The sequence below is a fragment of the Schistocerca piceifrons genome, chromosome 7, assembly GCF_021461385.2.
Source record: "Schistocerca piceifrons isolate TAMUIC-IGC-003096 chromosome 7, iqSchPice1.1, whole genome shotgun sequence".
NCBI classification, from domain to species: domain Eukaryota; kingdom Metazoa; phylum Arthropoda; class Insecta; order Orthoptera; family Acrididae; genus Schistocerca; species Schistocerca piceifrons.
In genome coordinates this window covers 476,055,583-476,081,581 of record NC_060144.1, presented here as the reverse complement: position 1 = coordinate 476,081,581, position 25,999 = coordinate 476,055,583, and the positions used below count along the sequence as shown (strand labels likewise).

At 41.6% G+C, this 25,999-nt stretch overlaps 1 protein-coding gene across 1 annotated transcript in view; it reads right to left on the bottom strand.

Annotated features, from left to right (window-relative positions):
• The window catches only part of LOC124709026 (transcription factor SOX-5-like), a 93,451-nt gene that overhangs the window by 5,672 nt on the left and 61,780 nt on the right, over window positions 1-25,999 (bottom strand). Inside the window, exons 5-7 of the mRNA XM_047240673.1 lie at window positions 7,082-7,234; window positions 2,054-2,405; window positions 756-932 (exon numbers count right to left, since the gene is read on the bottom strand). Coding sequence (XP_047096629.1) covers window positions 756-932; window positions 2,054-2,405; window positions 7,082-7,234 — 682 coding nt within the window. The remainder of the gene's footprint in view (window positions 1-755; window positions 933-2,053; window positions 2,406-7,081; window positions 7,235-25,999) is intronic.

The following is a 25,999-nucleotide window of genomic DNA, read 5'->3' as shown; positions in this document are numbered from 1 at the left end:
CCCCTAGGCTACGGTAGTTTTCACATTTTATGTTGTTAACCTCCACAGCTGAATAAAATAACTTGCTTAGTTAGAACATAAACCTATATTAATGGCTTTGCTAGTTACTGCTTCCCCTACCAAACATTACAAGTGTTCTTCATGGTTTTGATCAAATCTTTTGATATGTGTATACAGAGTGGTCTGAAACAGTCAGAAAATCTTGTAAGGTTGCTGCAGGGTAGATTGTGCTGAGAAATAATTATTTAGAAAAAAATTGATACAGTGCACGTTTTTTGAGTTAATTTGGTTTGAATTTAGCCAATCAGGTCATGGGCACACAGATTCAAGCAGCCTACCAGATACAATTAGTGTCAGTTGTTGTCATAGTGTAGATAGAGCACAAGCCTTGTCAGCCATTTTCTTGAGTTTGATCCTTGCTACCACCCCATGTCCAATTTTTGCATCACCCCCTTGTTTGGTTTTAGAAAACCAATTGAAGAACATATTTGGCGACACTGTCTCTGGCAGGCTGCATGAATTTACATGTGCAATGGCCTGATTGGCTAATTTCACTGCTAATTAGCTCAGAAACACACAAATTGTCAATTTTTTTCTTGACAGTTATTTCTCAGTACAACATACCCTGCAACACCCTTAAAAGCTTTCCAGACTGTTTCTGATTGTACTGTGTCTATTTGAGAGATAACAGAGTACTGAAGTTGTAATAGGAGTCAGTATTGAACTTGAGTATTTTAGCAATAAAGAAGACTTACTTAGTTGTGTAGCTACAAAATCTGCATCTTCCTTGCTGCCACTGAGAGAAGACTCTGACTTTGTAGAGGTGAGGTGAGATCCTGTGGCCAGACCATACATATGCAGTGGGAAGGGTGAGTGCTTTTCAGGTGAGATCATCCCATCCTTGCTTTGACTTGAAGGAAGACCCAGCTTACCTGTTGAACGACAAAAGCATTTAGTTTCCTGTAGATCTTGAAACAAAAATTCATAGGATGCCTTTTATAACAAGCTATTTCTGTGTGGATGATAATTTTGCTGACGATCCAGACGCTCTATGTTTAATTCAATTATTGTTATAAAATGTAACACTACATTTAAGAGACAAAGATATTTAGTTTTTTATGGATGCTATACTTTTTCAGCTGGCCAGAGTTAACTGACTATGTGGTTAACATTATCTTCTTTTTCCAAATGTAAAGTTTTTGCTTTATACAAGGGTAGTGAATTTAAACTTGGTTTATGGCAGATATTTTTAATATGAGTGACGTCCTATGATTTAAGATAGGCTGGTCCAACAGTACTCCATGGGGCAAGGGCATCATTTAGAGAGCCTATATTATAGTCTCTCTAGTGCCCCTGCCCGTCCCTCAGTGTGCTCGTATGCAGAAGCGGGTAGTGTAGGTCACATGCCAGATGGGCAGACTGCACACGTTCTGCATACTCGTGAGCTGCTTGGCCATCCCTGTCTGCAGGCGCTTGGCCAGTGGAGTAGTATGTACCCTGCTGTCCGACTGCTAGACTGCCCGCATGTCAGCAGTTTGCCCATGCCTGCCCATCTGTGCCCTTTCTCACTCGACTGCCCCCAGGAGCACATGATTATGGGACAGCGTACTCGAAGGTATTAGCTTTTATTCACGTCTGAAATTAGTGTCTGTGTTTCAGATCAGTATTGTTCTGCAGTTTCAATGTGATTTTCTTGTAATAGTGTCATTCTTCTACTCCCAAGCACTTTCATCACAGCTTCAGATGGCCATTTCAATAGCTACCCCTTTTCAAAATACTGCTCTCTTGACCCATTTGTCCGCAGCTCGTGGTCGTGCGGTAGTGTTCTCGCTTCCCACGCCCGGGTTCCCGGGTTCGATTCCCAGCGGGGTCAGGGATTTTCTCTGCCTCGTGATGACTGGGTGTTGTGTGCTGTCCTTAGGTTAGTTAGGTTTAAGTAGTTCTAAGTTCTAGGGGATTGATGACCATAGATGTTAAGTCCCATAGTGCTCAGAGCCATTTGAACCATTTGACCCATTTGCCAGTAGGAGGTAGGAGTGGCATCGTTACTCACCGGAGGCTGGGGGCAGTGGCCCGAGCGGGGGCGGGAGGCCTGCGTACGGCAGGAAGGCGCGTGGCACGATCAGCGATGGCGGCAGCAGCTTGGGGGTGGTGGCGGCCACTGGCTGTTGGTCCGAGGCGCCCGCCCCGGCACCCATCGAGAGGCCACCGCCGCCTCCGCCTCCACCGCCGCCGCCCTTGGGCTTGCTAAGGTTGAGAGGTGCGTCCGGGTCTGCGGGGGCCGGCGGCGGGGGCGGCGACGGTGGGGCCGGCGGCGGCGCCAGGTGGGGCGGAGGCGGTGGGGGTGGAGACTTCTCAGGCGCTGGCGTGTGCATCCAGCTCGGCACGTGGTGGGCGCCCATCATCTGTGACGCAAAACGAAGCGCGGTTTAGTCATGCTATATGCATCACTGCTAGTTATCTGCATGTTCCGTGCATTATAATTATTGTAGTCCTTCGCTGCGATAGGAAATGAGGCAGTTTTACAATTACATTGGGTCCTACATCATCTCGGCAGAAAGAATGGCCATATGCAGACCATTTACATGATTTCTTAAGGTCTTGTTGTACTTAACCATGTTTAATCTCTCACTCTTTCTGTCTGTCTTGAAACACACACAATATATACAGGGTGTTTATAAATGAAAATCGGGGTTTTAACGCTTTATAATATTCATTATATTAAACTTATAACTATAAATGATATGTCAACCGAAAGAGCAAATCAAACACTTTTACCAAGAACCTTATAAATGTTCAATGTGTGCACCATTTGTCACACGGCACACATCAAGTCTATAGCCGCGTTTTTCCCAAACGTTGATAAGTGTGTCTTCAGTGATTGTAGCAACCGCTGCTTCAATCCGGTTTCTTAATTCAGGGAGGTCTGCTGGTAGCGAAGGCATGTACACTCGATCCTTGATGAGGCCCCAAAGGAAAAAATCGCATGGCGTTAGGTCGGGTGAACGTGGAGGCCATGCAAAGCAAGCCCTGTCATTGGGCCCCTTGCGGCCTAACCTGAACTTGGGTACAGTGAAGTTCAACCAATCGCGTATTTCGCTCTGCCAGTGAGGTTGCGCACCGTCTTGCTGGAAAATGAAGTTCTCGGGCTCATCTTCTTCCAACTGAGGGGAGAGCCATTGCTCTAGCGTATCAAGGTAAGAAGTGCCAGTTACAGTAAGTTCACTAAAAAAGAAAGGCCCTTAAGCTTTACGACGGGATACGGCACAAAAAACAGTCACCTTAGGGGATCTCGTTGTTTTTGTACCACCTCGTGAGGATTTTCTGAGCCCCAGATGCGCACATTGTGAGTGTTAACATATCCACTAAAGTGAAAGGTCGATTCATCACTGAAGACAACATGATCCAGAAAATCTTCATCGTCATGAAACAACATTTCGTTTGCGAAGTTGACACGTAATCCATGGTCTGCCGGCTTTAGAGCCTGTAATAACTGTAAACGGTAAGGACGTATTTGTACGGGTTTTCTTAAAACTTTCCAAACAGTCGACACGGAAACTTGTAATTCACGACTAGCCTTCCGGACTGATTTCTGTGGACTACGAGTGAACGACTCTCTCACTCGCTCAACAGTCTCTTCACTAACTCTTGGTCGTCGTGTACTCTTCCCTTTACAAAGGCAGCCGGTATCTTCAAATTGATGATACCATCTACGGATGTTATTATCACTTGGAGGATCACAACCGAACTTCAGCCGGAACGCACGTTGCACAGTAACTGCAGACTGAGTTGCTCTTTCATTTGAAATATCATTTATAACTGTAAGTTTAATGTAATAAATATTATAAAGCGTTAAAACCCCGATTTTCATTTATAAACACCCTGTATATTGTATGTGTGTTTAAGATACATATATATATGACACGTAAGACACACACACACACACACACACACACACACACACACACACACACACACACTCATTCTGTGCAGTAGAAATAATTATCAATCATACGATTTCAGTTTATATGCAGTAGGAGTAGTTGTCAAGCAGACGTGATTTCAGTTTGTGTGCTAATTTTATCATGCGTTAGAGTCATTCCATGTCAAATCAACACAGACGCCAACCGGCCAGCTTAGATTTTCGTCAAATTTGATGTGTTCATTGCACATGAGCAGAGAAAAAAATGCCAAATAATAGCATTACAGCTGAAGTACAACCAAAGTAATGGCCGCCCGAACTAATGTGCAGAAGATTTGACGAACACTGCAGGCAACAGAGGCTGTAACTTCCGTTTTAATGAGATAGAAATGTAAAGCAGGTAATTTTGGGAAAGGTTGGGAACAAGCTTTCAAATGATATGCAGCATGGCCAATTCAAAACAAACTAGATTTTTTTTTTTTTTACTGTGTTGTAACATGTAACCTGAAGAAGCAAATATATTTCTTTTTCAGAAAATTGAAGGCGACTTGTTCTGAAATATTCAGGCCAACGGTCAAGGTCACTGACCGTAATTGCGTACATTGATTGAACATGGCCACGTTGCAAATCATTTGAAAGCTTATTCCCAGCCATTTCCATAATTACGAGTCTTACAGTTCTACCTCTATTAGGACAGAACTTACAGCCGTTTTTGTCTGCAGTGTTTGTCGAATTTTCCGCTCTTATTCAGAACTTTTTGCGGCCATACTTTTGTCGTACTTTGGCCACAATTCTGAAATTTGGCAGTTTTCTTTCTCTCAACATGTGTAATGAATTCGCTAAATTTGACAAAAATCGGAAATAGTCAGTTTGTAAAGCATTATTATTATTATTATTATTAATATTATAAGGCCTATTATTATTTTTTTTGTATTTATCTGACATGGAATTACCCATTAAATTCTTAATGATTTTTATGGCCAAATATCTCACTCCACTCTGTGCAACACTAAGACTGAGTGATTGATAATTTAATCACGTCTCCATCTTATGTTATATTTATAAATGTTAATGTTGTTTGCAAACGGAATACTTCATAAGGGAGTAAATGTACTGTGAGGTCGTTATCAGTATGTCCAAGTGTTTAAAGAGCTGTCTATAAGAGGTCATGCGCATAGACGAGAGCGAATAACCTCACGCCGTCCATTAATATATCCTTGTTAATGGTGGTAATGGAACGTGATAAATAAGAGAAAGCCAAGGTCCAAATTTACGTAGGTGGTGAGCTACTTGAGGAAGCGGATTCCTGTACTTTGGGAGTTAAGAACAGTAGGGATGGACGGAAATAGAATATCTCAAGCACACATTACCCACAACAGGATGAAGAAGAACTTAAATTAAAAATCTGGCAGCCTTGAAATCAGGAAAAGAATTCTAAAGGCTATGTTTGATGTGTGGCAAGTTATGGCTACAAAATCTAGACAATGGAGACTGAAAGAAAGAAGAAATTAAATTCTTGAGAACTGTAGATGCGTAGTGAACATAAAGTGAACTAAAGTGCTTACAAACGAAGAGGCCCTTAAAAAAGTGGCTGAGAATGGAAGCCTTTGGAAGTCAGCTGTCAAGAGAAGAGTCGACTTATTGGCCATCTAATGAGACATGAGGGACTCTGAACACAATGAGAGATATATATGTTAATAGAAAGAGACTTGATGGAAGACCACGTCTATGATACACAGACCAAATTATGAAAGATGAGGAATGTAAGACCGAAGGAGAAATGAAGAGAAAATCGAAAAAATGTGAAGAGTGGAGATCGGCTGCCATGCAGTCTTCTGACTGATCTCTACAGAATAAGAAGAAGAAGAAGAAATGCTGGTTGAGTTCTCCAACTATGTGTCAAAATATTTGAAGAAATATAGCCCACAACCTTCTTTATGAGTTAAATCTTTATTTCTACCAAGACAGATTTCGGGCTTTTACCCTTCTTCAAGCGTCGTGGTACATTTATATCTTCATAAATACAACGTTTTTGTGATTACATTTCTCTACCAAGTTTCCCAAGTTGCACATTTAGTTAGGTGCAAATGTTTGTAGCGGTTCAGTTCCATCTGTTTTTTTTTATTCCCCTTGAAATATTAATTCCAAATGTAATATAGGATAATGAATTACAAACTTTTGCATAGTGATGGGAGTAGGGCGCCAAGTGGGAAGAAAATCTTTGTCTTAATCCGTGGTTCGTACGTTGCGCGGTGCTGTCGTAATTTTTTTATTGACAGTCGTAGCCAGTCGGGTGATAGTATATGGCAGCCAATGAGAATCGGTTACTCTAATGATTTCAATTCCCGGAAGATACGAACTGATTATTTTTGTTTTCTATTTGTACAATGCGAGAGTAGCTGTTATTGGTCTTTAATGTAAACATCAAGCACGATTATAGTAACAGATTGATCTGTAGCGAACCCCAGATCTAGGTTAGATTGGAATGTGGTAAATTGGTTGTGAGTTGGCACAGCCAATGAATGTGAACACCGATAAGGAATTAACGGTAACAGACTGATACGTACGTTAGCCCAAGGCCTACGTTCGACGTTGCAGTCACCTACTTGTGTGTCTTACTTTGGAATTTGCCGCAATTTCAGAGGATGTGCTTAACTTCTACATCTACATAGATACTCTGCAAACACAGTTAAATACATGGCAGAGAATATTAGCTAACTTCATTTAGGAAGTATAGAAAATTACGAACTACCACCGTTATGGGCTTCCCACATCCGACTCACGATTCGCAGTGTTCACTTGCTATTATTCATCATGCAAACCATTACCAACAGCAGCTTGCAACGTAAGAGCCGCGGACACCACAAGTGCACTTTTACCGAGTTTTGAAATGACACAGCAGATGTGACACAGATTTTTGCACTAGTTTTAAAACAGTTAATTTTGTTCTTATCAAAAAACTGGAACATGCGATGTAATAGTCTTCCGTGGCAATCGGAAAGTATTTTCTTTTGCCAGCACGTGACACAGCGTGGCTGTCATGTTGTAGTTAGGCAAAAAACGAAGGAGGACTATCTGTGGCCGGCAATCCCAGAAGGCAGTGGCTTAACGTGGAGTTTAGAGAGAGATGCAGGCAGAGGCGGACGTGGAAGTACTGACCGATGCGGCGGCGACAGGCGGCTTGGGCTGCAGTCCGGAGGCGGCGCCGGCCAGCGAAACGCGCAGGTGCTCCAGGTAGGGCGGGAACATGAGCGACTGCGGGCCCTGCAGCGCGCCCAGGCCCTTCGACGCGTACTGCGATGAGATCTGGTTCTGTAAATAAAACGTCAGTCTTTCGTAACAAACCACTCTCTCCAGTTACACTCAAAATAGAACTGCTGGACATTTCATTCATTTATTTATGCTGTCTCACAAAAGAAAAGAACATGAAGCATCCGGAAGGACAGGAGGAAACGAAATGAAAACTTCACGGGTTGAAAGGGCATTTGATGTTATTTCTGTGATACAAAATCGAGTCAAGTTTACAAAGAACTTGGCCGTATGAGCCCACTTATCAGTATGACTTTGCGCCACCTCTGGCTTGTATGCAAGCGCTGATTCGGTCGGGAAGGATCTGAAAGCCGTTGCATCCTCACTTAAGGCAGATGGCCCACAACTGTTGTAACTGGTCCTTGGTATCCCGAATGCTTCCACTAGGACAAGAGTTCACGTCCGAGGTAATTCCACACATGTTACATCGGGAACAGATCTGAGGATCTTGCTGGCCACGATAGTACCTCAACATGATGCACACAGTTCATAGAGACACGAGCTATATGTGGACGAGCATTATTCTGTTGACACCATTATGATATATAACACATAAGGTCGAAGAATATCCGTGAGTACCGTTTTGCTGTCAGAGTTCCCTCGATCACTACCAAACGTGACCTGAAGTCATATCTGATGGCTCCCCACACCATGACACCAGTACTAACACGCTGTACCTCTCCAAAATATTAAAAGAATACGACCTCTCCCAAGGTCGCCGCCGTATTCACCGTCGATGGTCATCCGGAGTAGTCCTGGACCACTATTTATAGCTGAACACAATATGACGACATTTATCAGCAGTCCATGCTTCCTGTCACGGCACTAGTCGAGCTGCGGCTGTTCATGTTGTGGTGTTAACGGCAGTCTACGCTTGTGATGGTAATTTCCGAGTCTGCCCACTGCTAATCTCCGACCAATGGTGCGGAATGACACAGAATGTTGTAGAGAGCCCATTACGCGTTCTCGGATAACATACGCAGATGTGAAGGCGATACGATGTGCGTGGTGCACAGTACAGTGATCCTTCCTTGAGGTGGTCAGTCGTGGCTGACCGGAACCTTAACGACGAATATACCTGTCTTCACGTCCCTATACAACATCTGGCTACTGTCACATTCGAATGCTCCACAGATTTGGATAGGTGCGATTCGACCAGCCGGCCAAATGGAGACACACAATGGGGGCCTCTGTGAGGTGCTGATAACGCTGCAACATACGAGTACGCGGCATCTCCGTGTTCTTCACAGTGATCAAGCAACACCTGACGCTTCTCACTCCCCTATATATTCTATCAAGCCTGGTAACAACGCTAAACGTGAAAAACACTAAATGCACTCTGGTGGTCGTACAACCTGTTATAGAGAATTGCAATTTTAATCATTTATATACCGGCCGGTAGTATGTTCGTTAAACTGACCTCCGACCATGTATTCTGGTGCTCCCTTTTTTTTGTATGGCAGTGTATTTACTCATACAGGGCTCGTCTGATAATAATACTGGATCTGTCATTGTAATACAATGAAAATAAACAGATAAAATATATATAGGCACATAGAATATATATGGATGTTTCCCTGATGGACGGGGACCGTCGAGCATTGCGGAGGATGGTTGTAAAAAATCGTATGAAATGAGCAGGAGGAATCACTGGCGTGTTCCAAAGTGCTACCAGCAACCCAGCTAACACCTTGTCTGGGCGTAGTGAGGTAAAAAGAACGGGGTAGAACAGCTCGTCATAAGCCGCATATTTCTCCAGTCAGTGCTATGCGACGCTGGAGGCGTTGTAACAAGCAAAGTCTCTGGGCAGGAGATGTCTGGAAATAAGAGATTTGGTGTGATGGATCACGCTACAATCTGTGGGATTCCGATGGTTGGGTTTGTGTTTGGCGAATGCCTGAAGAACATTGCCTGCAATTATGTGTAGTATTAACAGTGAATATGTAGGAGATTGTGTTACGGTATGGGGATGTGTTTCGCAGTTAGGGCGTGGTCTCCTTATTGCGCTTAAGAAAACGTTAAATGCGGATGGATATGAACACATTTTACAGCATCGTATACTGCCTACAGTAGAGGAACAGTTTGGAGATGACGACTGGTCATATCAGCAAAAGAATGCACCCTGTCATAAAGCAGCTGATGTGAGGCAATGGGTTGCGGACAGTGATATTCCTGATATGGACTGGCCTGCCCAGAATCCCGACCTGAACCCGGAACCTTTTTTGGACGAGGTACAATGTCGACTTCGCTCCAAACCCCGTCGTCGAACATCGCTACCTTCTCTTGTCTCGTCTCGTGGCGGAGAAGGAGCTACCATACATCCACAGACATTTAGACATCTCATTGAAGCGGAGCAGAGTTCAAGCCTTCATATTGGTGAAAGTTGAAAACACCCCATATTAAGTCCACTAACAGGTGTCCGGATACTTTGGATCGTATTGGGTATAGACCTGTTAATGAAATACTTCCTAATGTTTTCATCTGTTTCCAGAACGAATTTTTCACATTAAGTTAAAGCCCGAAGCGAGGTGTACGCTTTTCTGAAACTTCCGGTCAATTTAATTCTGTCCACCGGACCGAGACTCGAAGCCAGAACCTTACCTTTCACGGGAAATGCTCTTATCGTCTGGGCTGTGCAGGCATGACTCACTACCCACCTTCGCAGCTTCATTTCTGACAATACCTCTCCCCTACTCTAAACTTCACAGAAGTGTTTCTGCGTACCTTGCGGGACTGACACTTCTAAAAGAAAGGAAAGTAAAAAGTCGGAGGGAAGTACTGACAGAATTACAGGCGTGAAACGGATTAATTCGTACCTGGATAGCTCTGTCGGTAAGAGGATTGTTCACGAAAGGCAATATTCCAGGTTAAAGTCCAGGTCCGGCACATGTTTTTGATCTGCTAGTAAGTTACTTAACCTATTTACGTTGATGGAACGTATTTGGTATTTGATATCAGGGATTTACGTTCTTGAGCGACACACAATTAACACTCGAATAGGACGTTTCCATATGAGGTAAGGCATTGGCTTAACATACAGGTTTATTACAAATGATTGAAGCGATTTCACAGCTCTACAATAACTTTATTATTTGAGATATTTTCACAATGCTTTGCACACACATACAAAAACTCAAAAAGTTTTTTTAGGCATTCACAAATGTTCGATATGTACCCCTTTAGTGTTTCGGCAGACATCAACCCGATAATCAAGTTCCTCCCACACTCGGCGCAGCATGTCCCCATCAATGAGTTCGAAAGCATCGTTGCTGCGAGCTCGCAGTTCTGGCAAGTTTCTTGGTAGAGGAGGTTTAAACACTGAATCTTTCACATAATCCCACAGAAAGAAATCGCATGGGGTTAAGTCGGCAGAGCGTGGAGGCCATGACATGAATTGCTGATCATGATCTCCACCACGACCGATCCATCGGTTTTCCAATCTCCTGTTTAAGAAATGCCGAACATCATGATGGAAGTGTGGTGGAGCACCATGCTGTTGAAAGATGAAGTCGGCGCTGTCGGTCTCCAGTTGTGGCATGAGCCAATTTTACAGCATGTCCAGATACACGTGTCCTGTAACTTCTTTTTCGCAGAAGAAAAAGGGACCGTAAACTTTAAACCATGAGATTGCACAAAACATGTTAACTTTTGGTGAATTGCGAATTTGTTGCACGAATGCGTGAGGATTCTCTACCGCCCAGATTCGCACATTGTGTCTGTTCACTTCACCATTAAGAAAAAATGTTGCTTCATCACTGAAAACAAGTTTCGCACTGAACACATCCTCTTCCATGAGCTGTTGCAACCGTGCCGAAAATTCAAAGCGTTTGACTTTGTCATCGGGTGTCAGGGCTTGTAGCAATTGTAAATGGTAAGGCTTCTGCTTTAGCCTTTTCCGTAAGATTTTCCAAACCGTCGGCTGTGGTACGTTTAGCTCCCTGCTTGCTTTATTCGTCGACTTCCACGGGCTACGCGTGAAACTTGCCCGCACGCGTTCAACCGTTTCTTCGCTCACTGCAGGCCGACCTGTTGATTTCCCCTTACAGAGGCATCCAGAAGCTTTAAACTGCGCATACCATCGCCGAATGGAGTTAGCAGTTGGTGGATCATTGTTGAACTTCGTCCTGAAGTGTCGTTCACTGTTATGACTGACTGATGTGAGTGCATTTCAAGCACGACATATGCTTTCTCGGCTCCTGTCGCCATTTTGTCTCACTGCGCTCTCGAGCGCTCTGGCGGCATAAACCTGAATTGCGGCTTCAGCCGAACAAAACTTTATGAGTTTTTCTACGTATCTGTAGTGTGTCGTGACTATATGTCAATGAATGGATCTACAGTGAATTTATGAAATCGCTTCAATCGTTTGTAATAGCCCTGTACATGCTAGCAACATTTAAGACATATCTCAGGACAAATGTGTTAATGTACAGATCTGTCCAAGTGATAACTAATTCGCTCTGCGATTGGAGATATAGCCACTTGAACGCGCACATGTTGTGGACTGCCTAGTAAACGACAGAAAAAGCAAAAGAAGGCGCCGTGATAGGCTGAAGGCGTTTGGCAGTTACCGCAGGCGCAGGTTATGCGCTAAGCTTAGGCCGCAATAGTCACCTGCCAGTGCGCAGCTCGTGGTCTAGTGGTTAGCGTTGCTGCCTCTAGTCCGTGGGTTCGGTTCCTCTCCGTGTCGGCGCTTTCCTCTGCTCGGGGACTGAGTGCCTATGTCGTACTCTTAATTTCATTTCATCATTGACGCGCAAGCCGCCGAAGTAGTGTCACGTAAAAACACTTGCACTAAACGGCCGAAATAATTTACTCGAGATCTCTCGGCCAGTAATGCTAGACGATCTTTTCGTTTACTCCAGGCGATGTGAAAGTATAATCTTTTAATTTGTAATCAGCTGGAACTATTATGCGCGTACATATGCTGTATCACTGAGACATTCTAAGCGTTTAAACTCTTGTGTAAGGCAGACTTTTTGAATAGGCGCGAAACGCATATAAAATTAAAATATCGACAACAGTTAGTATGCTGAAGTTCTGCCAGTATTCGTCGCAATGAAGAAACGCAAATACAAGTACCAGTTGCACTCCGGAAACTATTTAATTTTTAGGAACTGAAATCATTAAACCAGTAAAGAATTTCATCTGAATAATGAATTAAAAAGTGTCCACCTTCTTGCAAAGTCACAATTTTTGTTTTGTTTAGTTAATCCCGAAATATTTTCCACGACTGTTGTGTTGAATCAACAGTACTCACACTAGTCGCATTGATATCCAGCTAAAATAACTATGCGCCACTATAACGGGCCGCATGATGGCGACACCAACTTACTGGATAACCGCAGTAAGCAATGTAGCTGCTCCCTAATTGCTACGACAAATCACTCATTACAGAACTGAAAAAGATCGATAATAACCCTCTTCCGCAAATTCATCAACACATCCTCGACAGTGAGGGAACCAAACTGCGCTCTAGACATCAACCTCTAAAGTGCGCAACAGTTTTGGATGAAAGTGCATTCAGCCTAAGTGATTACTGGTAAGAGGAGTGGACCAAAGAGGCACCTCCTGCCTTTCATCATACGCGTTGCCTCACCACAATACCGTATGGATTCGACAAGCCTCGCAAAATATGGGCTATCTAAATAGAATAGGCACAAGCTGTGGCAGATGTGCATACTCGCTGTGTTCATGGGGAAAAATAGCTTCCCCCAAATGCGAGTGTGGCCCTTCCAGACAAACCGGAAAACATGTAATAGAAGATTGCCCACTGACAGCCTTCGCTAGCGACCGCTCCAAATTCTTGCACGCTACTGAAAAGGCGTAGAATAAATCAGCAACATGGACATTCGGCTGTGGTTGTATTCCCATTTACGAGGGTTGGAACTTTAATAGTGGCAACTATTTATTTATAACTCGTACAAAATAGATACGTGTTTCAAAGTTTTACTGACCTTCAAAGTAGTCATTAGCATTGTGTATAACCCGTTGACAGCGATGTGGAACTCGTAGGATACTCTTAGCAGTGCCAGTTGTGTTGACAGCTCGAGCGGCGCGGTCTATTGCCCGACGAATTTTTAGCAGTTCTGAAGCGAATGCCGTGAAGTGTTTCCTTCAGCTTAGACATCGAGTTGAACATACGAGGGCTTTAGTCAGGGGAGTGCAGTAGCTGGTATTGCACTTCAGCCCCATCAGTCAAACAAATCTGTAACAGCTTGTACTGTACGCACTTGAGCATTGTCCTGCAAAATCATGGTCAGGTCCTGCAGAAAGTGTCATCACTTATGCCTCTAAGCTGGTCGTAGGTTGTGTTCCAAAAATGAACAGCATAGAGACATAAGTGATGACACTTTCTGCAGAACCTGACCATCATTTTGCAGGACAATGCTCAAGCACGTACAGTGCAAGTTGTTACTGTTTTGTTTGACTGATGGGGCTGCTAAGTGCTACATCATCTACTGCACTCCCCTGACTTAAGCCCTCGTAAGTTCAACTCGATTTCGAAACTGAAGGAAACACTTGACGGCATTCGCTTCAGAACTGCTACAAATTCGTCGGGCAACAGACCGCGCCGCTCGCACTATCAACACAAATGGCACTGCTAAGAGTATCCTACGACTTCCACATCGCTGGCAACGGGTTATACACAATGCTGGTGACTATTCTGAAGGCCAGTAAAACTTTGAAACACGTATCTATTTTGTACGAGCTGTAAATAAATAGTTTCCGCTATTAAAGTTCCAACCCTCGTATTTTGTGGTTTTATGTATTTGTATACATATTTTTTTAATTTCTATATGACCTGCATGTTTTTATGCGCTCTTAATGTCTGTATTGTAGACTGCTTATGTGTAATTAATGCATGTGATGTAATATGCCATACACGAAATAAATATGTGTACCCTGTGGCTACCAACAGAAATCACCAAGTCTAAATTAATACAGCATTAGACTTGTGGCTGATTTACGTTGGCAGCCACAGGGCACAAATAATATGAAAAAAAAGAAATAATAAAAGAAAAATATAATGAAGAGGCCACAAGTGTGGTGACATATGTTTGGGGATTAAACAAAACAAAAAGAAAAATGTGCTCTTTAATTATTATTTTCTGCAAGCACGGGAATAGAACTTAAAATTACATCCGACACACATCAAATTTTTAAAGGAACAAATAGCACAGGCTATTCGTTTATGGACGGAAACACTTTTTGCTCTTCTGGGTATCCTCACTCAAACTTGGTGATTTAGAAGCACCACTAACTTAGCGCTAGCTTACTGACGAACCGAAAGTAAAAACAGCTGGTTGGCTACAACGCTAGCCGATGCGGAATACAATAGTTGCCACCGAGCGATGTGGCACAGTTTTTAGCAGACTGGACTCGCATTTGGGAGTGCAGCTATTTAGATCCAAGTCCGGTCAACCAGGTTTAGATTTTCCGTAGTTTCCCTAAATCGCATAAGGTCAATTTTCTCCCCGAATGCTACCTTATGGTCCGACTCTAATGACCTCATTATTGGTGGGACGTTAAAACCCTGTCTCCGTACCTATTCCAACAATCTCGCAGGTTTCTGTGGGAAGTTTTTGAGTAGTAACGCCAACAGTGGGTGAAAAACCGAGATCTTACAAGGAAAGCACACCGAAGATAGTGGCTAAAACCGAATAATAATTATTTTAAAATGCGGAGATGTGTCTTTTCTACCAGTCATAAATGTCATTTATGTGCAAAGCTGTGCATTTGTGTTCAGGCGATGTCTGAAAGTTAACGGATCGAAATACGCACGAGCTGCTGGAGAAACAATAGCGCGTGACAGGCATTTATGACCAGCAGAGTCACGGGGGTCATAAATGAGGTGTTATTTGGCAAAAAGCTAAACGTTTGCTTGAGCCAGTGTGTGTTAACACATGCATACTTACAAGACCATATTTCCCAAAATAGAAGTTGATGTGCTGTCGTGCGTTCTTCCGTATGTACAAATTAATTTGCGATGTGAATGTAAAATGACTTGTTCCACAACATTACGATTTATCGTCCAAATGATCCGTGGAACATGAAGGTAATTAACTGAGGTATTATTTGGTACAAAGTTTGACTATTGCATGAAACAATACATGTTAACGCATGCACTACTTACAGCGTCATATTTCCGAAAATAGTAGTGCAAATGTGCAGTTTCAGTGAACTGATTAAACGTAGGTGAAAGGAACAGTACTCACCTAGGGCGACATGTGAGAATAGAATACATCGTTTTCAGTTTATCCGCACTGCGGTAGACCAGTATCAAAAGCCACACAGTGACCCCACGATCCAAAGTCTTCCCACGAGTTGGTCCACTCCAATGTGTTTTAATCACATAATTGAAATGGCACATTTACACTTCTATATAAATCGTAATGTTGTGGAACGAGTCATGTTACACTCACATCGCTGTTTTGTACATATGGCTATATGCTGAATTATATATATATATATATATATATATATATATATATATATATATATATAAAATTAAATACAGGTGTGAGTTAGTAATACCTACTCACCATCTTTTATACATTACAATAATACTTCTTCTACAGAACAGAAGGAGTTGTAAATTAGAAACTTTTTTCACTTTGCTTTCAAATTTTACTTTCCTGTCTGTCAGACAGGGTAAGTTATCAAAAAATTTAGTTGCAGCATGTGCACCGCTTTTTGTGCTAAACAAAAACTTAATGTGGTATAATGAATGTAATTTTTCCATAAGGTATTATAATTATGTACATCATTGTACCTTGTGAACTGCAGTGGATTATTTAAAACAAACTTCATGAGGGACTAAATATATTGCGAAGCTGTAGTCACAATGCCTAAGTCCTTAAACAGATGCCTACAAGATGATTGCGGGTGTGCACCATACATTATTCTTACAGCACGTTTTCGACCAATGAAGACTTTCTTTCTTAAAGATGAGTTACCCCAGAATATTATTCCATGTGGCATCACTGAATTAAAATGGGTGATCTTACTGATTTGTCTCTCCCCAAGATTTGCAGTGCAAATGCAAGTGCAGATGTGGCTGAAAGAAGTTGTTTGAGAAATAAATATGGTGTGCCTTTTTAAAACCCACAGTGATATCATTTGCATTCGCAGAAGACCAGTGAATCATACATTTAAGAACACTGTTTACCATTTCTTCTGTTACTGTATGTATGCTTGAATTGATTGCAGTATTAGTGTCATCTGCAGAAAGAACTAATTCTGCTTGCTGTATATTAAACGGAATATCTTTTACATATATGAGGAACGATAGTGGACCTAAGATCGAGCCTTGGGGATCCCCAACGTGATTTCTCCTTAGTCAAAATAATGTCCTTAGACTACGTTGGTTCAATTACTGAGTACTATTTTCTGCATTCATTCGGTTAGATATGACATTATCCATTGCTTGGCTATACCATCAATCCCTTAAACTTTCAATTTGACTAGGAGAATACTGTGATTCATACAGTGAAACGTCTTAGATAAGTCTCAGAAAAAACCAACCGGCGCTATTTTATTATTTAATGTTAGTAAAATTTGGTGAGCAACACGTAAATGGCATTCTCAGTAGAGCAACTCTTCTGAACTGTGATTTGCTGACGATATTATTGTTGCTCAGATGAGATTCTATTCTAAAATGCATCACCTTCTCAAAAATTCTCATTTGTGCTCTAGCGATTCTGCTGGCCATAACTGACTGTTACGCGGTGCTATTTCTTCTGCGGCCGGTGCCTGTGTCACTTTAAATTGGTAAAGTTTCAAATTTCGATTACATACAAATACAGAACTTGACAGGTAAATCGCCTTTATGAGTAGTAGAACGGACGTATCTCCGTATGGTGAATTAATTTTCATTCGTTTTTAGCCGTTCAAGCTGCGACACTGTCCTTTCACATTCAATTTGCTCTTGACACGAGGTTTCCCGACGGTGGAGCTCTATCAAGTAGTCGGAATACCTAACTCCCGGGATAGGTTCAGACAATCGACGCCTAACATTTACAAATAATGTCGAAGACCACAAGGAAGGAAAATTATGGTTTAGTCTAACAAGGGGACCATCAGATCTGTTAATCGCGTATTTCGTTGTGTCTTAGTTATGTTGCACAGAGACCTGTACTGGGTACCTGGCCGGCGGCTTTTCTTCCGACAGTGCCTAGTTTCCGTGAAAATCGATGTTGATGTTTTATGTGTACCTCCCGCACCCGTAACGTTACTCATGTTGGCACCAAGCAAGCGTAGCGCAGCGGCTAAGGTTCAGGACTACCATCCAGTCGGTACACTGCTAACTCTGCTGTTTAATTTTACAGCTAGGTTAAAATATCCACGAAAGAAATTCGAAATGCTCGAGTCTTGTTAGAGACTAATAGAGAAATCATTTCGTGGAAAATTCCACAAAAAAAATTCTTTAATTCTGCATGAATTTAGTGCACCTGCTTTCACAGGAATTACCAGATACGCGTGGTTCACGTCGAAGTTAATCGCAGAAAGAACAATGTTTTTGATTTGAAACGAAATGATTTTCGATATCGCTTGCGAAAAATCCATGTGCCTGCAAGGCAATGAATATGCATAGTGTTCTACCAATTTGTGTTTAGGTTGCTTCTACGATAAATAGGCTACTGTACCATCCAAAATTTTGTTCTTGCACAACAAGCGATAACAAGTAAGCAGATTCTGTAATCTGTTCTGTAACAAACGGAATACTCGTCTGCAGGAAGCTTGTTGTAATGAATGATTTTTTCGATGAAATAGAAAAAAGAAAGTACCTGTGCAGGATTTGAAGCTATGCCGCCGTCAGCGTGATAGCCCTGGACTTGGCCGCTGTGCTATGGTCGCTGTGCCAAAATATGGCTACTTTACAGGTGTAATTCGTACGAATAAAACGTCAGCATCGAATTTCAAGGAAACTAGGGCTGTCGCATGAAAAGCCGGTAGCCAGGTAATCAGGACAGGTCCCTTTATAACGTATCTAACAACTATCAAAATCCGCTATTAACAGATCTGACGGTCCCCTTCTAACACTACAAGAACTGACACATCCGCAACATGGACACTGCATATCAGTGCAATATGCTACGAGGTGGCCATACCAGCTAGCGAGCTAAGCTCTGCTTGCAGAAAACTACGAGTGCATGATGAAAAGTAATGCCTCCGGATTTATGTGAAAACTGTTAAAGGTTTTTTAAATAAAGGAAACTTTTAACATTCTACATATTTATCTGCAAGTCTACATCTCTGCAGCCCTCTGCCATTAGAGAACTCCGAATTGTAGCGTGTAAAATGTAGGTATGTGAGAAACAGCGTGCTGTAATCGAGTTTCGAATTCGGAGAGTTCGTCCACATATGGAGCATCCTCTCCTTTGGCATGACATGTTTGAACATACACAAGCGCTGCGATATCACCAACAATCCGACGCCTTGGGTTCACTGTCTTCCTTTGGTTCACTGTCTTCGATCATTCCCCATACGGTCCCTCTGGCCCCTAATGATTTTCATCTGTTTCCAAAACTTATAGAAGACCTTCGCTTTCATATTGATGAAGCGGTGCAAACAGAGGTGAGGTTGTGGCTCCGTCAACGAAGTGAAACATTCCACAGTGTCGCGAGGGTACTTATGTTGAGAAATAAATATGTAGACGCGAAGAATAAAGTTTTGGAATATTAACAACGTTTATTTAATTTAAAAAAACTTTAAGAGTGTTCGCATAAAAATTCCGAGGCATTATCTATCAGCACACCCTCGTAATATCAGATTATTATTTTATTTTGTCGTTGATTAACAGTAGTAAGACCCATCAGAAACAATACCACAAGGACGAACAAAACAAAATTATTTTTGAATGAATAGCACACGGAGCTCAGCTTCACATACGCATAGCATACAGTAACCTAGTGTTATGAAGAATTTCGGGTAAGTAACAGAACATGCAGCAAATTTTACGGTTTATGAACTACTACTGGCTAAACTATCAGACGAAAGGTTTGACCTAAACATAAAGAAATTACAGAAATGTCCAGGGAATTGAAAATTGGGGCAGTCACTGGAAAATTGGCGCAGAAACTGGTAACAGCATTCAGCGGACGAAAAGGTGAGAAAGAATTGAACAAAATCTAAATTGCTATTTTGGAGGAGATGTATTAATTTCCTCTGCTCTCCCAGGTGGTGAATCATGTCTTCTCCGTTATACTGTTGAGAGCAAATGACGAAGTAAGGAAGGATGTTTAAAATATACAGGTAAACCAATTCGACACTAATCGTGCCTGCTGGTAAGTTGCAGATGACTATATCTTGAAAAGCTAAACGGACACGTAGTGTATTCTGTTTAAGTGTAAAAGTAAGACTAAGGCATAAGCATACGTATTATTGCAAAAGACTGAAGCTCGTTCATTACAAAGCCGCATTTCAACTGGTTCCTGTATTGCTGCATCATATCAACAAATGATCTACTTTAAATAGAACATATTAGGTTAGGTAGTACCGTGGCTCTTATTGATATCGATTGGAAAAACGATTTAACAAGTTTATTGTTACCAGACACAACTTATTGTATTTCCACTACGCGTTTCAGAGGTTTGAACCTCCATCATCAGGTGAATTTATGCGATATAATACAGCATGTATGTGTTATGTGTACGACTTTAGAACACAGAATGGGACGTTAAACTCTAATATTCCTTCCTTTCTTTGCTCATATATATATATATATATATATATATATATATATATATATATATATATAATTTAAATATTTATTGATAGGTGACAAATTTAATATATATGTGTTAAATTTGTCACCTATCAACAAATATTTAAGGGAGCCGCAGGTGGTCAAATCCAAAAAATTACGATTTTTTTTTTTTTTTTTTTTTGCTGCCGAAAATTAATTGGAACATTCCTCTTTAATGTAAACTTTGAATTATTGTTCTACTCGCCCTAGAAGTGGAGTTATTACCATTTTCCCCCACGCCTGCAGAGGAAATGGGCGGCCGCTGAATGCATCTAACACCCTCTTGTGACTTCCTGGCGAACTGCTTGGGATTGTCTCGACCTGTTACGCATACAGCGCCTTATGTTACGCATACAGCGAGTGTGCAAGGGTTGGCTACATTGTTTTCTGTAACAAATGAAGCGCTAAGAGCGCGGAACATAGTCTCTTTGCTGTTTACCGTTTCGAATTAGTTCAGTGTTGCGCCTGTTGTTGGTAGTATTATACTTCTTGTGTAAAACGTTGTTCTGGTTACGGTGCCACGTTTTAGTATCTGTGTATATAAGAAGAGGAAGAACATAGGGAAAAGAAAATTAACACTAATACCAAGTTGCGATACTACAATTACTGAAACAGTGCGTTCTTCTGCTAAGCAACACATGGCCGGCCATAGCCCTGTGACATCTTCTAGCAAGAAGCTGACTGGTGGAAGTGACAGATTTCGTGAATATGTTAGTGACAGTGATGATATTAACGAAGTACTGAATATTGGATTATTATCTTCTGTGCTGAAAGAAAGTGTTCTGTGCAAAATGTGTTCAAGTGTAGGAGTGGGACTAGAGATAACAAAGCACTTTGGTTTAGCTTATGAGATGAAGATAATCTATGCATGTTGGAAGTATCAAGTGACTTTCTACAATTCACATGCCAGTCTCTCTGGTGAAAATGGACGATCTAGAGTGTTTGATGTGAATGTTCGACTTGTGTATGGTCTTCGATCCATTGGAAAAGGGTCTGCTGCTGGTAAACTGTTTTGTGGTATTATGAACTTGCCATCGCCTCCCAGCAAATTTGGGTACTACTGTGAACTGGTAGGATCCTCTGTTGAAGATGTGGTTTGAAAACCATGAAGGAAGCAGTGGAGGAATCTGTAGAAATGAACGGTGGTTCTAGGAATTTGGTAGTGGCATTAGATGGTTCCTGGCAAAAGAGGGGTCATAAATCCCTGAATGGGGTTGTAACTGCTACTTGTGGTGATAGATGTTGCAATATTATCAAAACATTGTAGGTACAAAAATAAAATCAAAGGAGAGCACAGTGGAACCTGTGAGGCAAATTTTAGTGGATCAAGTGGAGCAATGGAAGTGGATGGAGTGAAACAAATTTTTGAACATTCAGTTCCCAGATACAACGTTAGGTACAAATACTACCTTGGGGATGGTGACTCCAAAGGTTTCAAGACTATAGAGGAACTGAAACCATATGGAAATGAATTTGTAGTAGAAAAGTTGGAATGCATTGGGCATGTGCAAAAGCGTATGGGTGCATGGCTTCGAAGGCTCAAACAAACTTTGGGTTCAAGTAATCTCAGTGATGGAAAGACAATAGGAGGGAGAGGCAGGCTTACTGATGAGGTGATTGAACGTCTACAGAGATACTATGGGTATGCTATAAGGCAAAATACTAGTAATGTTAGTGACATGTGAAAAGCAGTGTGGGCATTGTTCCTTCATACTGCCTCTTCCAATGAACACCCTCAATACAGCCTGTGCCCAAAAGATTCCTGGTGCAAATATAATGCAAGAAAGAACTATGATCACAAACATGGTTTGCCAGCAGCTGTGATAAATGCAATAAAACCAATTTTTCATAACTTAGCACAGCCAGAATTGTTACACAAATGTCTACATGGAAAGACACAGAATCCTAATGAGAGTGTAAACAATTTGATTTGGAAAGTGATTCCTAAAAGGGTGTTTGTAAGCATAAAAACACTGCACTTTGGCATTTATGATGCAATAGCAACCTACAACCAAGGGAACAGTGTGAAGTGTGAAGTTCTGAAGGCATTAGGATTTACAGCTGGGGTGAACACTGTACGAGCACTAAGAAATATTGACAGAGAAAGGATAAGAGGAGCAGAAAGAAGAGAAAGGCATATGAAGTATGATGGAACAACGGGCCAGAAAAGAAGACAGAAGAGGAAGCTTTTGGAGGATGAAGAAGAAGACCCTGATAATCCATCCTATAGTGCAGGAATGTATTGAGAAACTTTGATAGCCATTTCCCGTAAATTAGAATTTTTCGAATATAAGGAACATTTTCTCAAAATCCACTCAAGCTAGAGAGATGAAATTTTTATACAGCACTCCTAGTGGTCAAACTTACATTGTAACACAGCCATTTGGCAATATGTTCAGTAGTTTCATTTCAGTTTAATTATAAAGCAATTATTTGTAAAAAAATTTGGATCATTAATAAAAAAAATAATTGGAAGGAAACTAGAAAAGATACTCCAAAATCCCTCTGTCATAACTGCAATACTAAACCACTCTATATGTAAAAAAAATTCAAATTTTTCTATTTGGTAGTTTTTTCATAAATGTTCCTCAAACTTAGTGATTTTAACATGGGCAGCATAGGCACCTCTGGCTCCCCTTAAATAGGAAGAACTGCACTTGGACTACATATAAGCATATCAATTTTTCATGGAATATAAAGAGAAAGAATACGAAAGAGCTGATGAAAATATTTTGAGCCTATATTAATGGAGAATTTGTAACAACATGAAATTAAATACTAATGGCAATAAAATGTCGTAATCGATTTTATAGTGAAGTGACACTTAATGCAGGGCATTCGTTTCTTACTTCTGGGAATTATGAAAAGGGTGTTTCGACAGAAAGAAAGTTCATCTTATATGATGTCGGATTCAGTGGCTGCCATCACACGTAAATGAATTCTGGACCAACATCTCCTTGCACTTTACTTACCCGAAGTTTTCTCTCTGTAACGACAACAGAAATGGAACTGTTGTATTGAGAGGGGGAAATACATGCGTAAGGGACGCCAACATACAGCTCGCGAAGTTTCTAATTTAACTTGCTGAGTTTGCCAGCAGTTATGTGCAGCGAGGTGCTGTGACATGCAGGCGAATTGGAAGACTGAGGATTGATGTCAGAAAGGCCAACAGAGAGACAGAAAGCTGGTCAAAGCGTCGGCACGGCAGTCGGCGCTTGTGAATCCCGCGCCTATCATAACAGACAAACAAACAACAGAAGGCATAATTTTATTTGTAGCAACTAGTTCCTGTTAATTCGAGCCAGCAGCCGCGCGGGCGCCGGAAGCTGTAATTTTTACGGAGTATACCTTTATTTGACACGGCGCACTCATATTTATTTTCGGTGTGCGGAGCTGTGCTCGGACAAAACGCAGGCTGTTCTGTCGCTGCCAGAAGACGGCCGTATTGATTGCAGTTAACTGGCGACCGTTTCCGCTTCTCAGACGTTGAATGAAGGCGGAACGGGTGGTAGCGGTCAGAAGTTACAGGGACAGTGATTCCTAGTTACGTGACTCCACAGGCACATTTCATATTATGCACAAAGAATGGCTGAAGCTTTTGGCTAAATTTCCGCCATATCAGACGTTAGAGGACCTTCCCAACCACTCTCTGCACCTGATACGGTATATCTTAATGTCCTATACTATTGACACGAATTACTGAAAGGGGCAAGCGCTATTTTCTATTAGTTATACATAGTAATACGCAACCATCATAACACTGAGGGGGAAATTTTGCATGTTGTAGCAGTTATTAATATTAATAATACCATTATAATTTGTTTACTGAATTATTTGGTTCAAGTGAGCACTATGGAATTTAACTTCTGAGGTCATCAGTCCCCTAGAACTTAGAACTACTTAAACCTAACTAACCTAAGGACATCACACACATCCATGCCCGAGGCAGGATTCGAACCTGCGACCGTAGCGGTCGCGCGGTTCCAGACAGTAGCGCCTAGAACCGCTCGGCCACTTCGGCCTGCTACTGAAGTATTTGATTGACACTGTATAACTATTATGTCGGCTGTAGGTCTGGCGCCTACCATGCACTTGTTAAATCACAGTCGACTTCACGTTATTTCAGTGTAGCTCTTCGTGGTGTGGGTGAAGGAGCACCAGTCCACAGCAGCGTCAATTCCCGAACTATCACTTCCGTAGGGACCGAGGAGACAGCATTAGACTAATTGTTGTGCGGTATTTCAGCAGGTCATTCTTCCAGCGTTCCATACGCCAATAGAACGGGATGAAACTTTAATACGTGGTGCAATACTAAGTACATTCCACCACGCACTTCACAGCGGTCTACAGAGGATAGACGTAGATGCACGCTCGGAATCGAAAAGTCACACTGTACATAATAATTACAGTAACAATAATATTAAAATCTACATTTTATATCGCATTAATCCTTCTGTGATACTGTTCGAAAAAGGGGAAGCTGACATTTAGCATCCCGTCAAAACTGAGTTAGAGACGGAACAGAAGGCTGGAATTGTTAAAAATAGATGAAGAAATCGACCGCGTTTCTGTTAAAACCATTCTGACTTTCGCCTCGGTTGAGTCAGAGACATTACGAAAACCTAAAGTAAACTAGATTTTGAATGTCGCCGATGTCGAACACCATTTCAGTACCAACCACTACATCGTTTCGATAGATAATGGGGGATTCGACAAACTAATGCTATAAAACGTCTACGGATTGCGACTTTTTAGTTTCATGCGATAATGCTATAAATGTAACAGAAACTCTGAATTATGTGTACTGTTAAACACTTGTGTCGAACGTCTATTTACGAAGGCTCAAGAACTTAGTCAGTTGGTTGTGTTGTGAGATAGTGCAGTCATGAGCCATCAGTCTTCCTACATTCCGTTATGATTCGAATGGGAGGAAGGCTAAATAGCACAAAACGTATTAGCTTCTTTCACATATTGCCAAGCGGTCCGCAGAGTATACCTACAAGTGCAGGAGATATCATCATTGAGACGACACTGTCATTTGCTTAAGGTTATGCCTGTACGACAGAGATTAAAATCTTGACTCTCTTACAAAGTGCTAAATAATGTTTACGAACGCACTACATCCACACGACTCTCTGCAACTCACAATTAACTGCTTGGCAGAGGGTTCATTCAACCACCTTCAAGCAATTTCTCTACCGTTCCACTCTCCAAAAGCGCGCGGGGAAAACGAACTCTTAAATATTTCCGTGCGAGCTCTGATTTCTCTTATTTTAGGTGACTCTTTCTTATACAATGATCATTTCTTCTAATGTAAAGTGAAGAAAACTGGTGAATGAAATTTCGTGAAAAGATCCTGCCACAGCGAAAAACGTCTTAATTTTAACGGTTGCCACCCCGACTCGCGTATCATATCCGTGACATTATTTTCCCTGTTTCGTAATAATACCAAACGAGCTGCCCTTCTTTGAACTTTTTCGATGTCCTCCGTCAGTCCTATGTACTCCAGAAGCGGACGGACAAGCGCAGTGTAGACAGTCTGTTCAGTAGATCTGTTGAATCTTCAAAGTGCTCTGCCAATAAGTTGCACTCTTTGCTTAGCTTTCCCCCACAACACTATCTATGTGATAGTTTTAATGTAAGTTGTTCGTAATTGTAATCCCTATCTGTTTCGTTGAAATCACACCCTTTAGATTTGTGTAATTTATCGTATAAACGAAATCTGATGGAGCCTTTTTAGCAGTCATGTGAATGACCTCTCACTTTTCATTATTTAGAGTTAATTGCCATTTTTCGCCCCATGCAGATATCTTGTCTAAATAATTTTGCAATTGTTTTAATGATTTGATGACTTTACTAGACGGCAAATGACAGCATCATCTGCAAACAATCTAAGAGGACTGCTCAGATTGTCTCCTAAATCGTTTATATAGATTACGAACAGCAGAGACCCTGTAACACTTGATTGGAGAACGCCGGATACCACTTCTGCTCTTTTACTCGATGACTTCCCATTAACT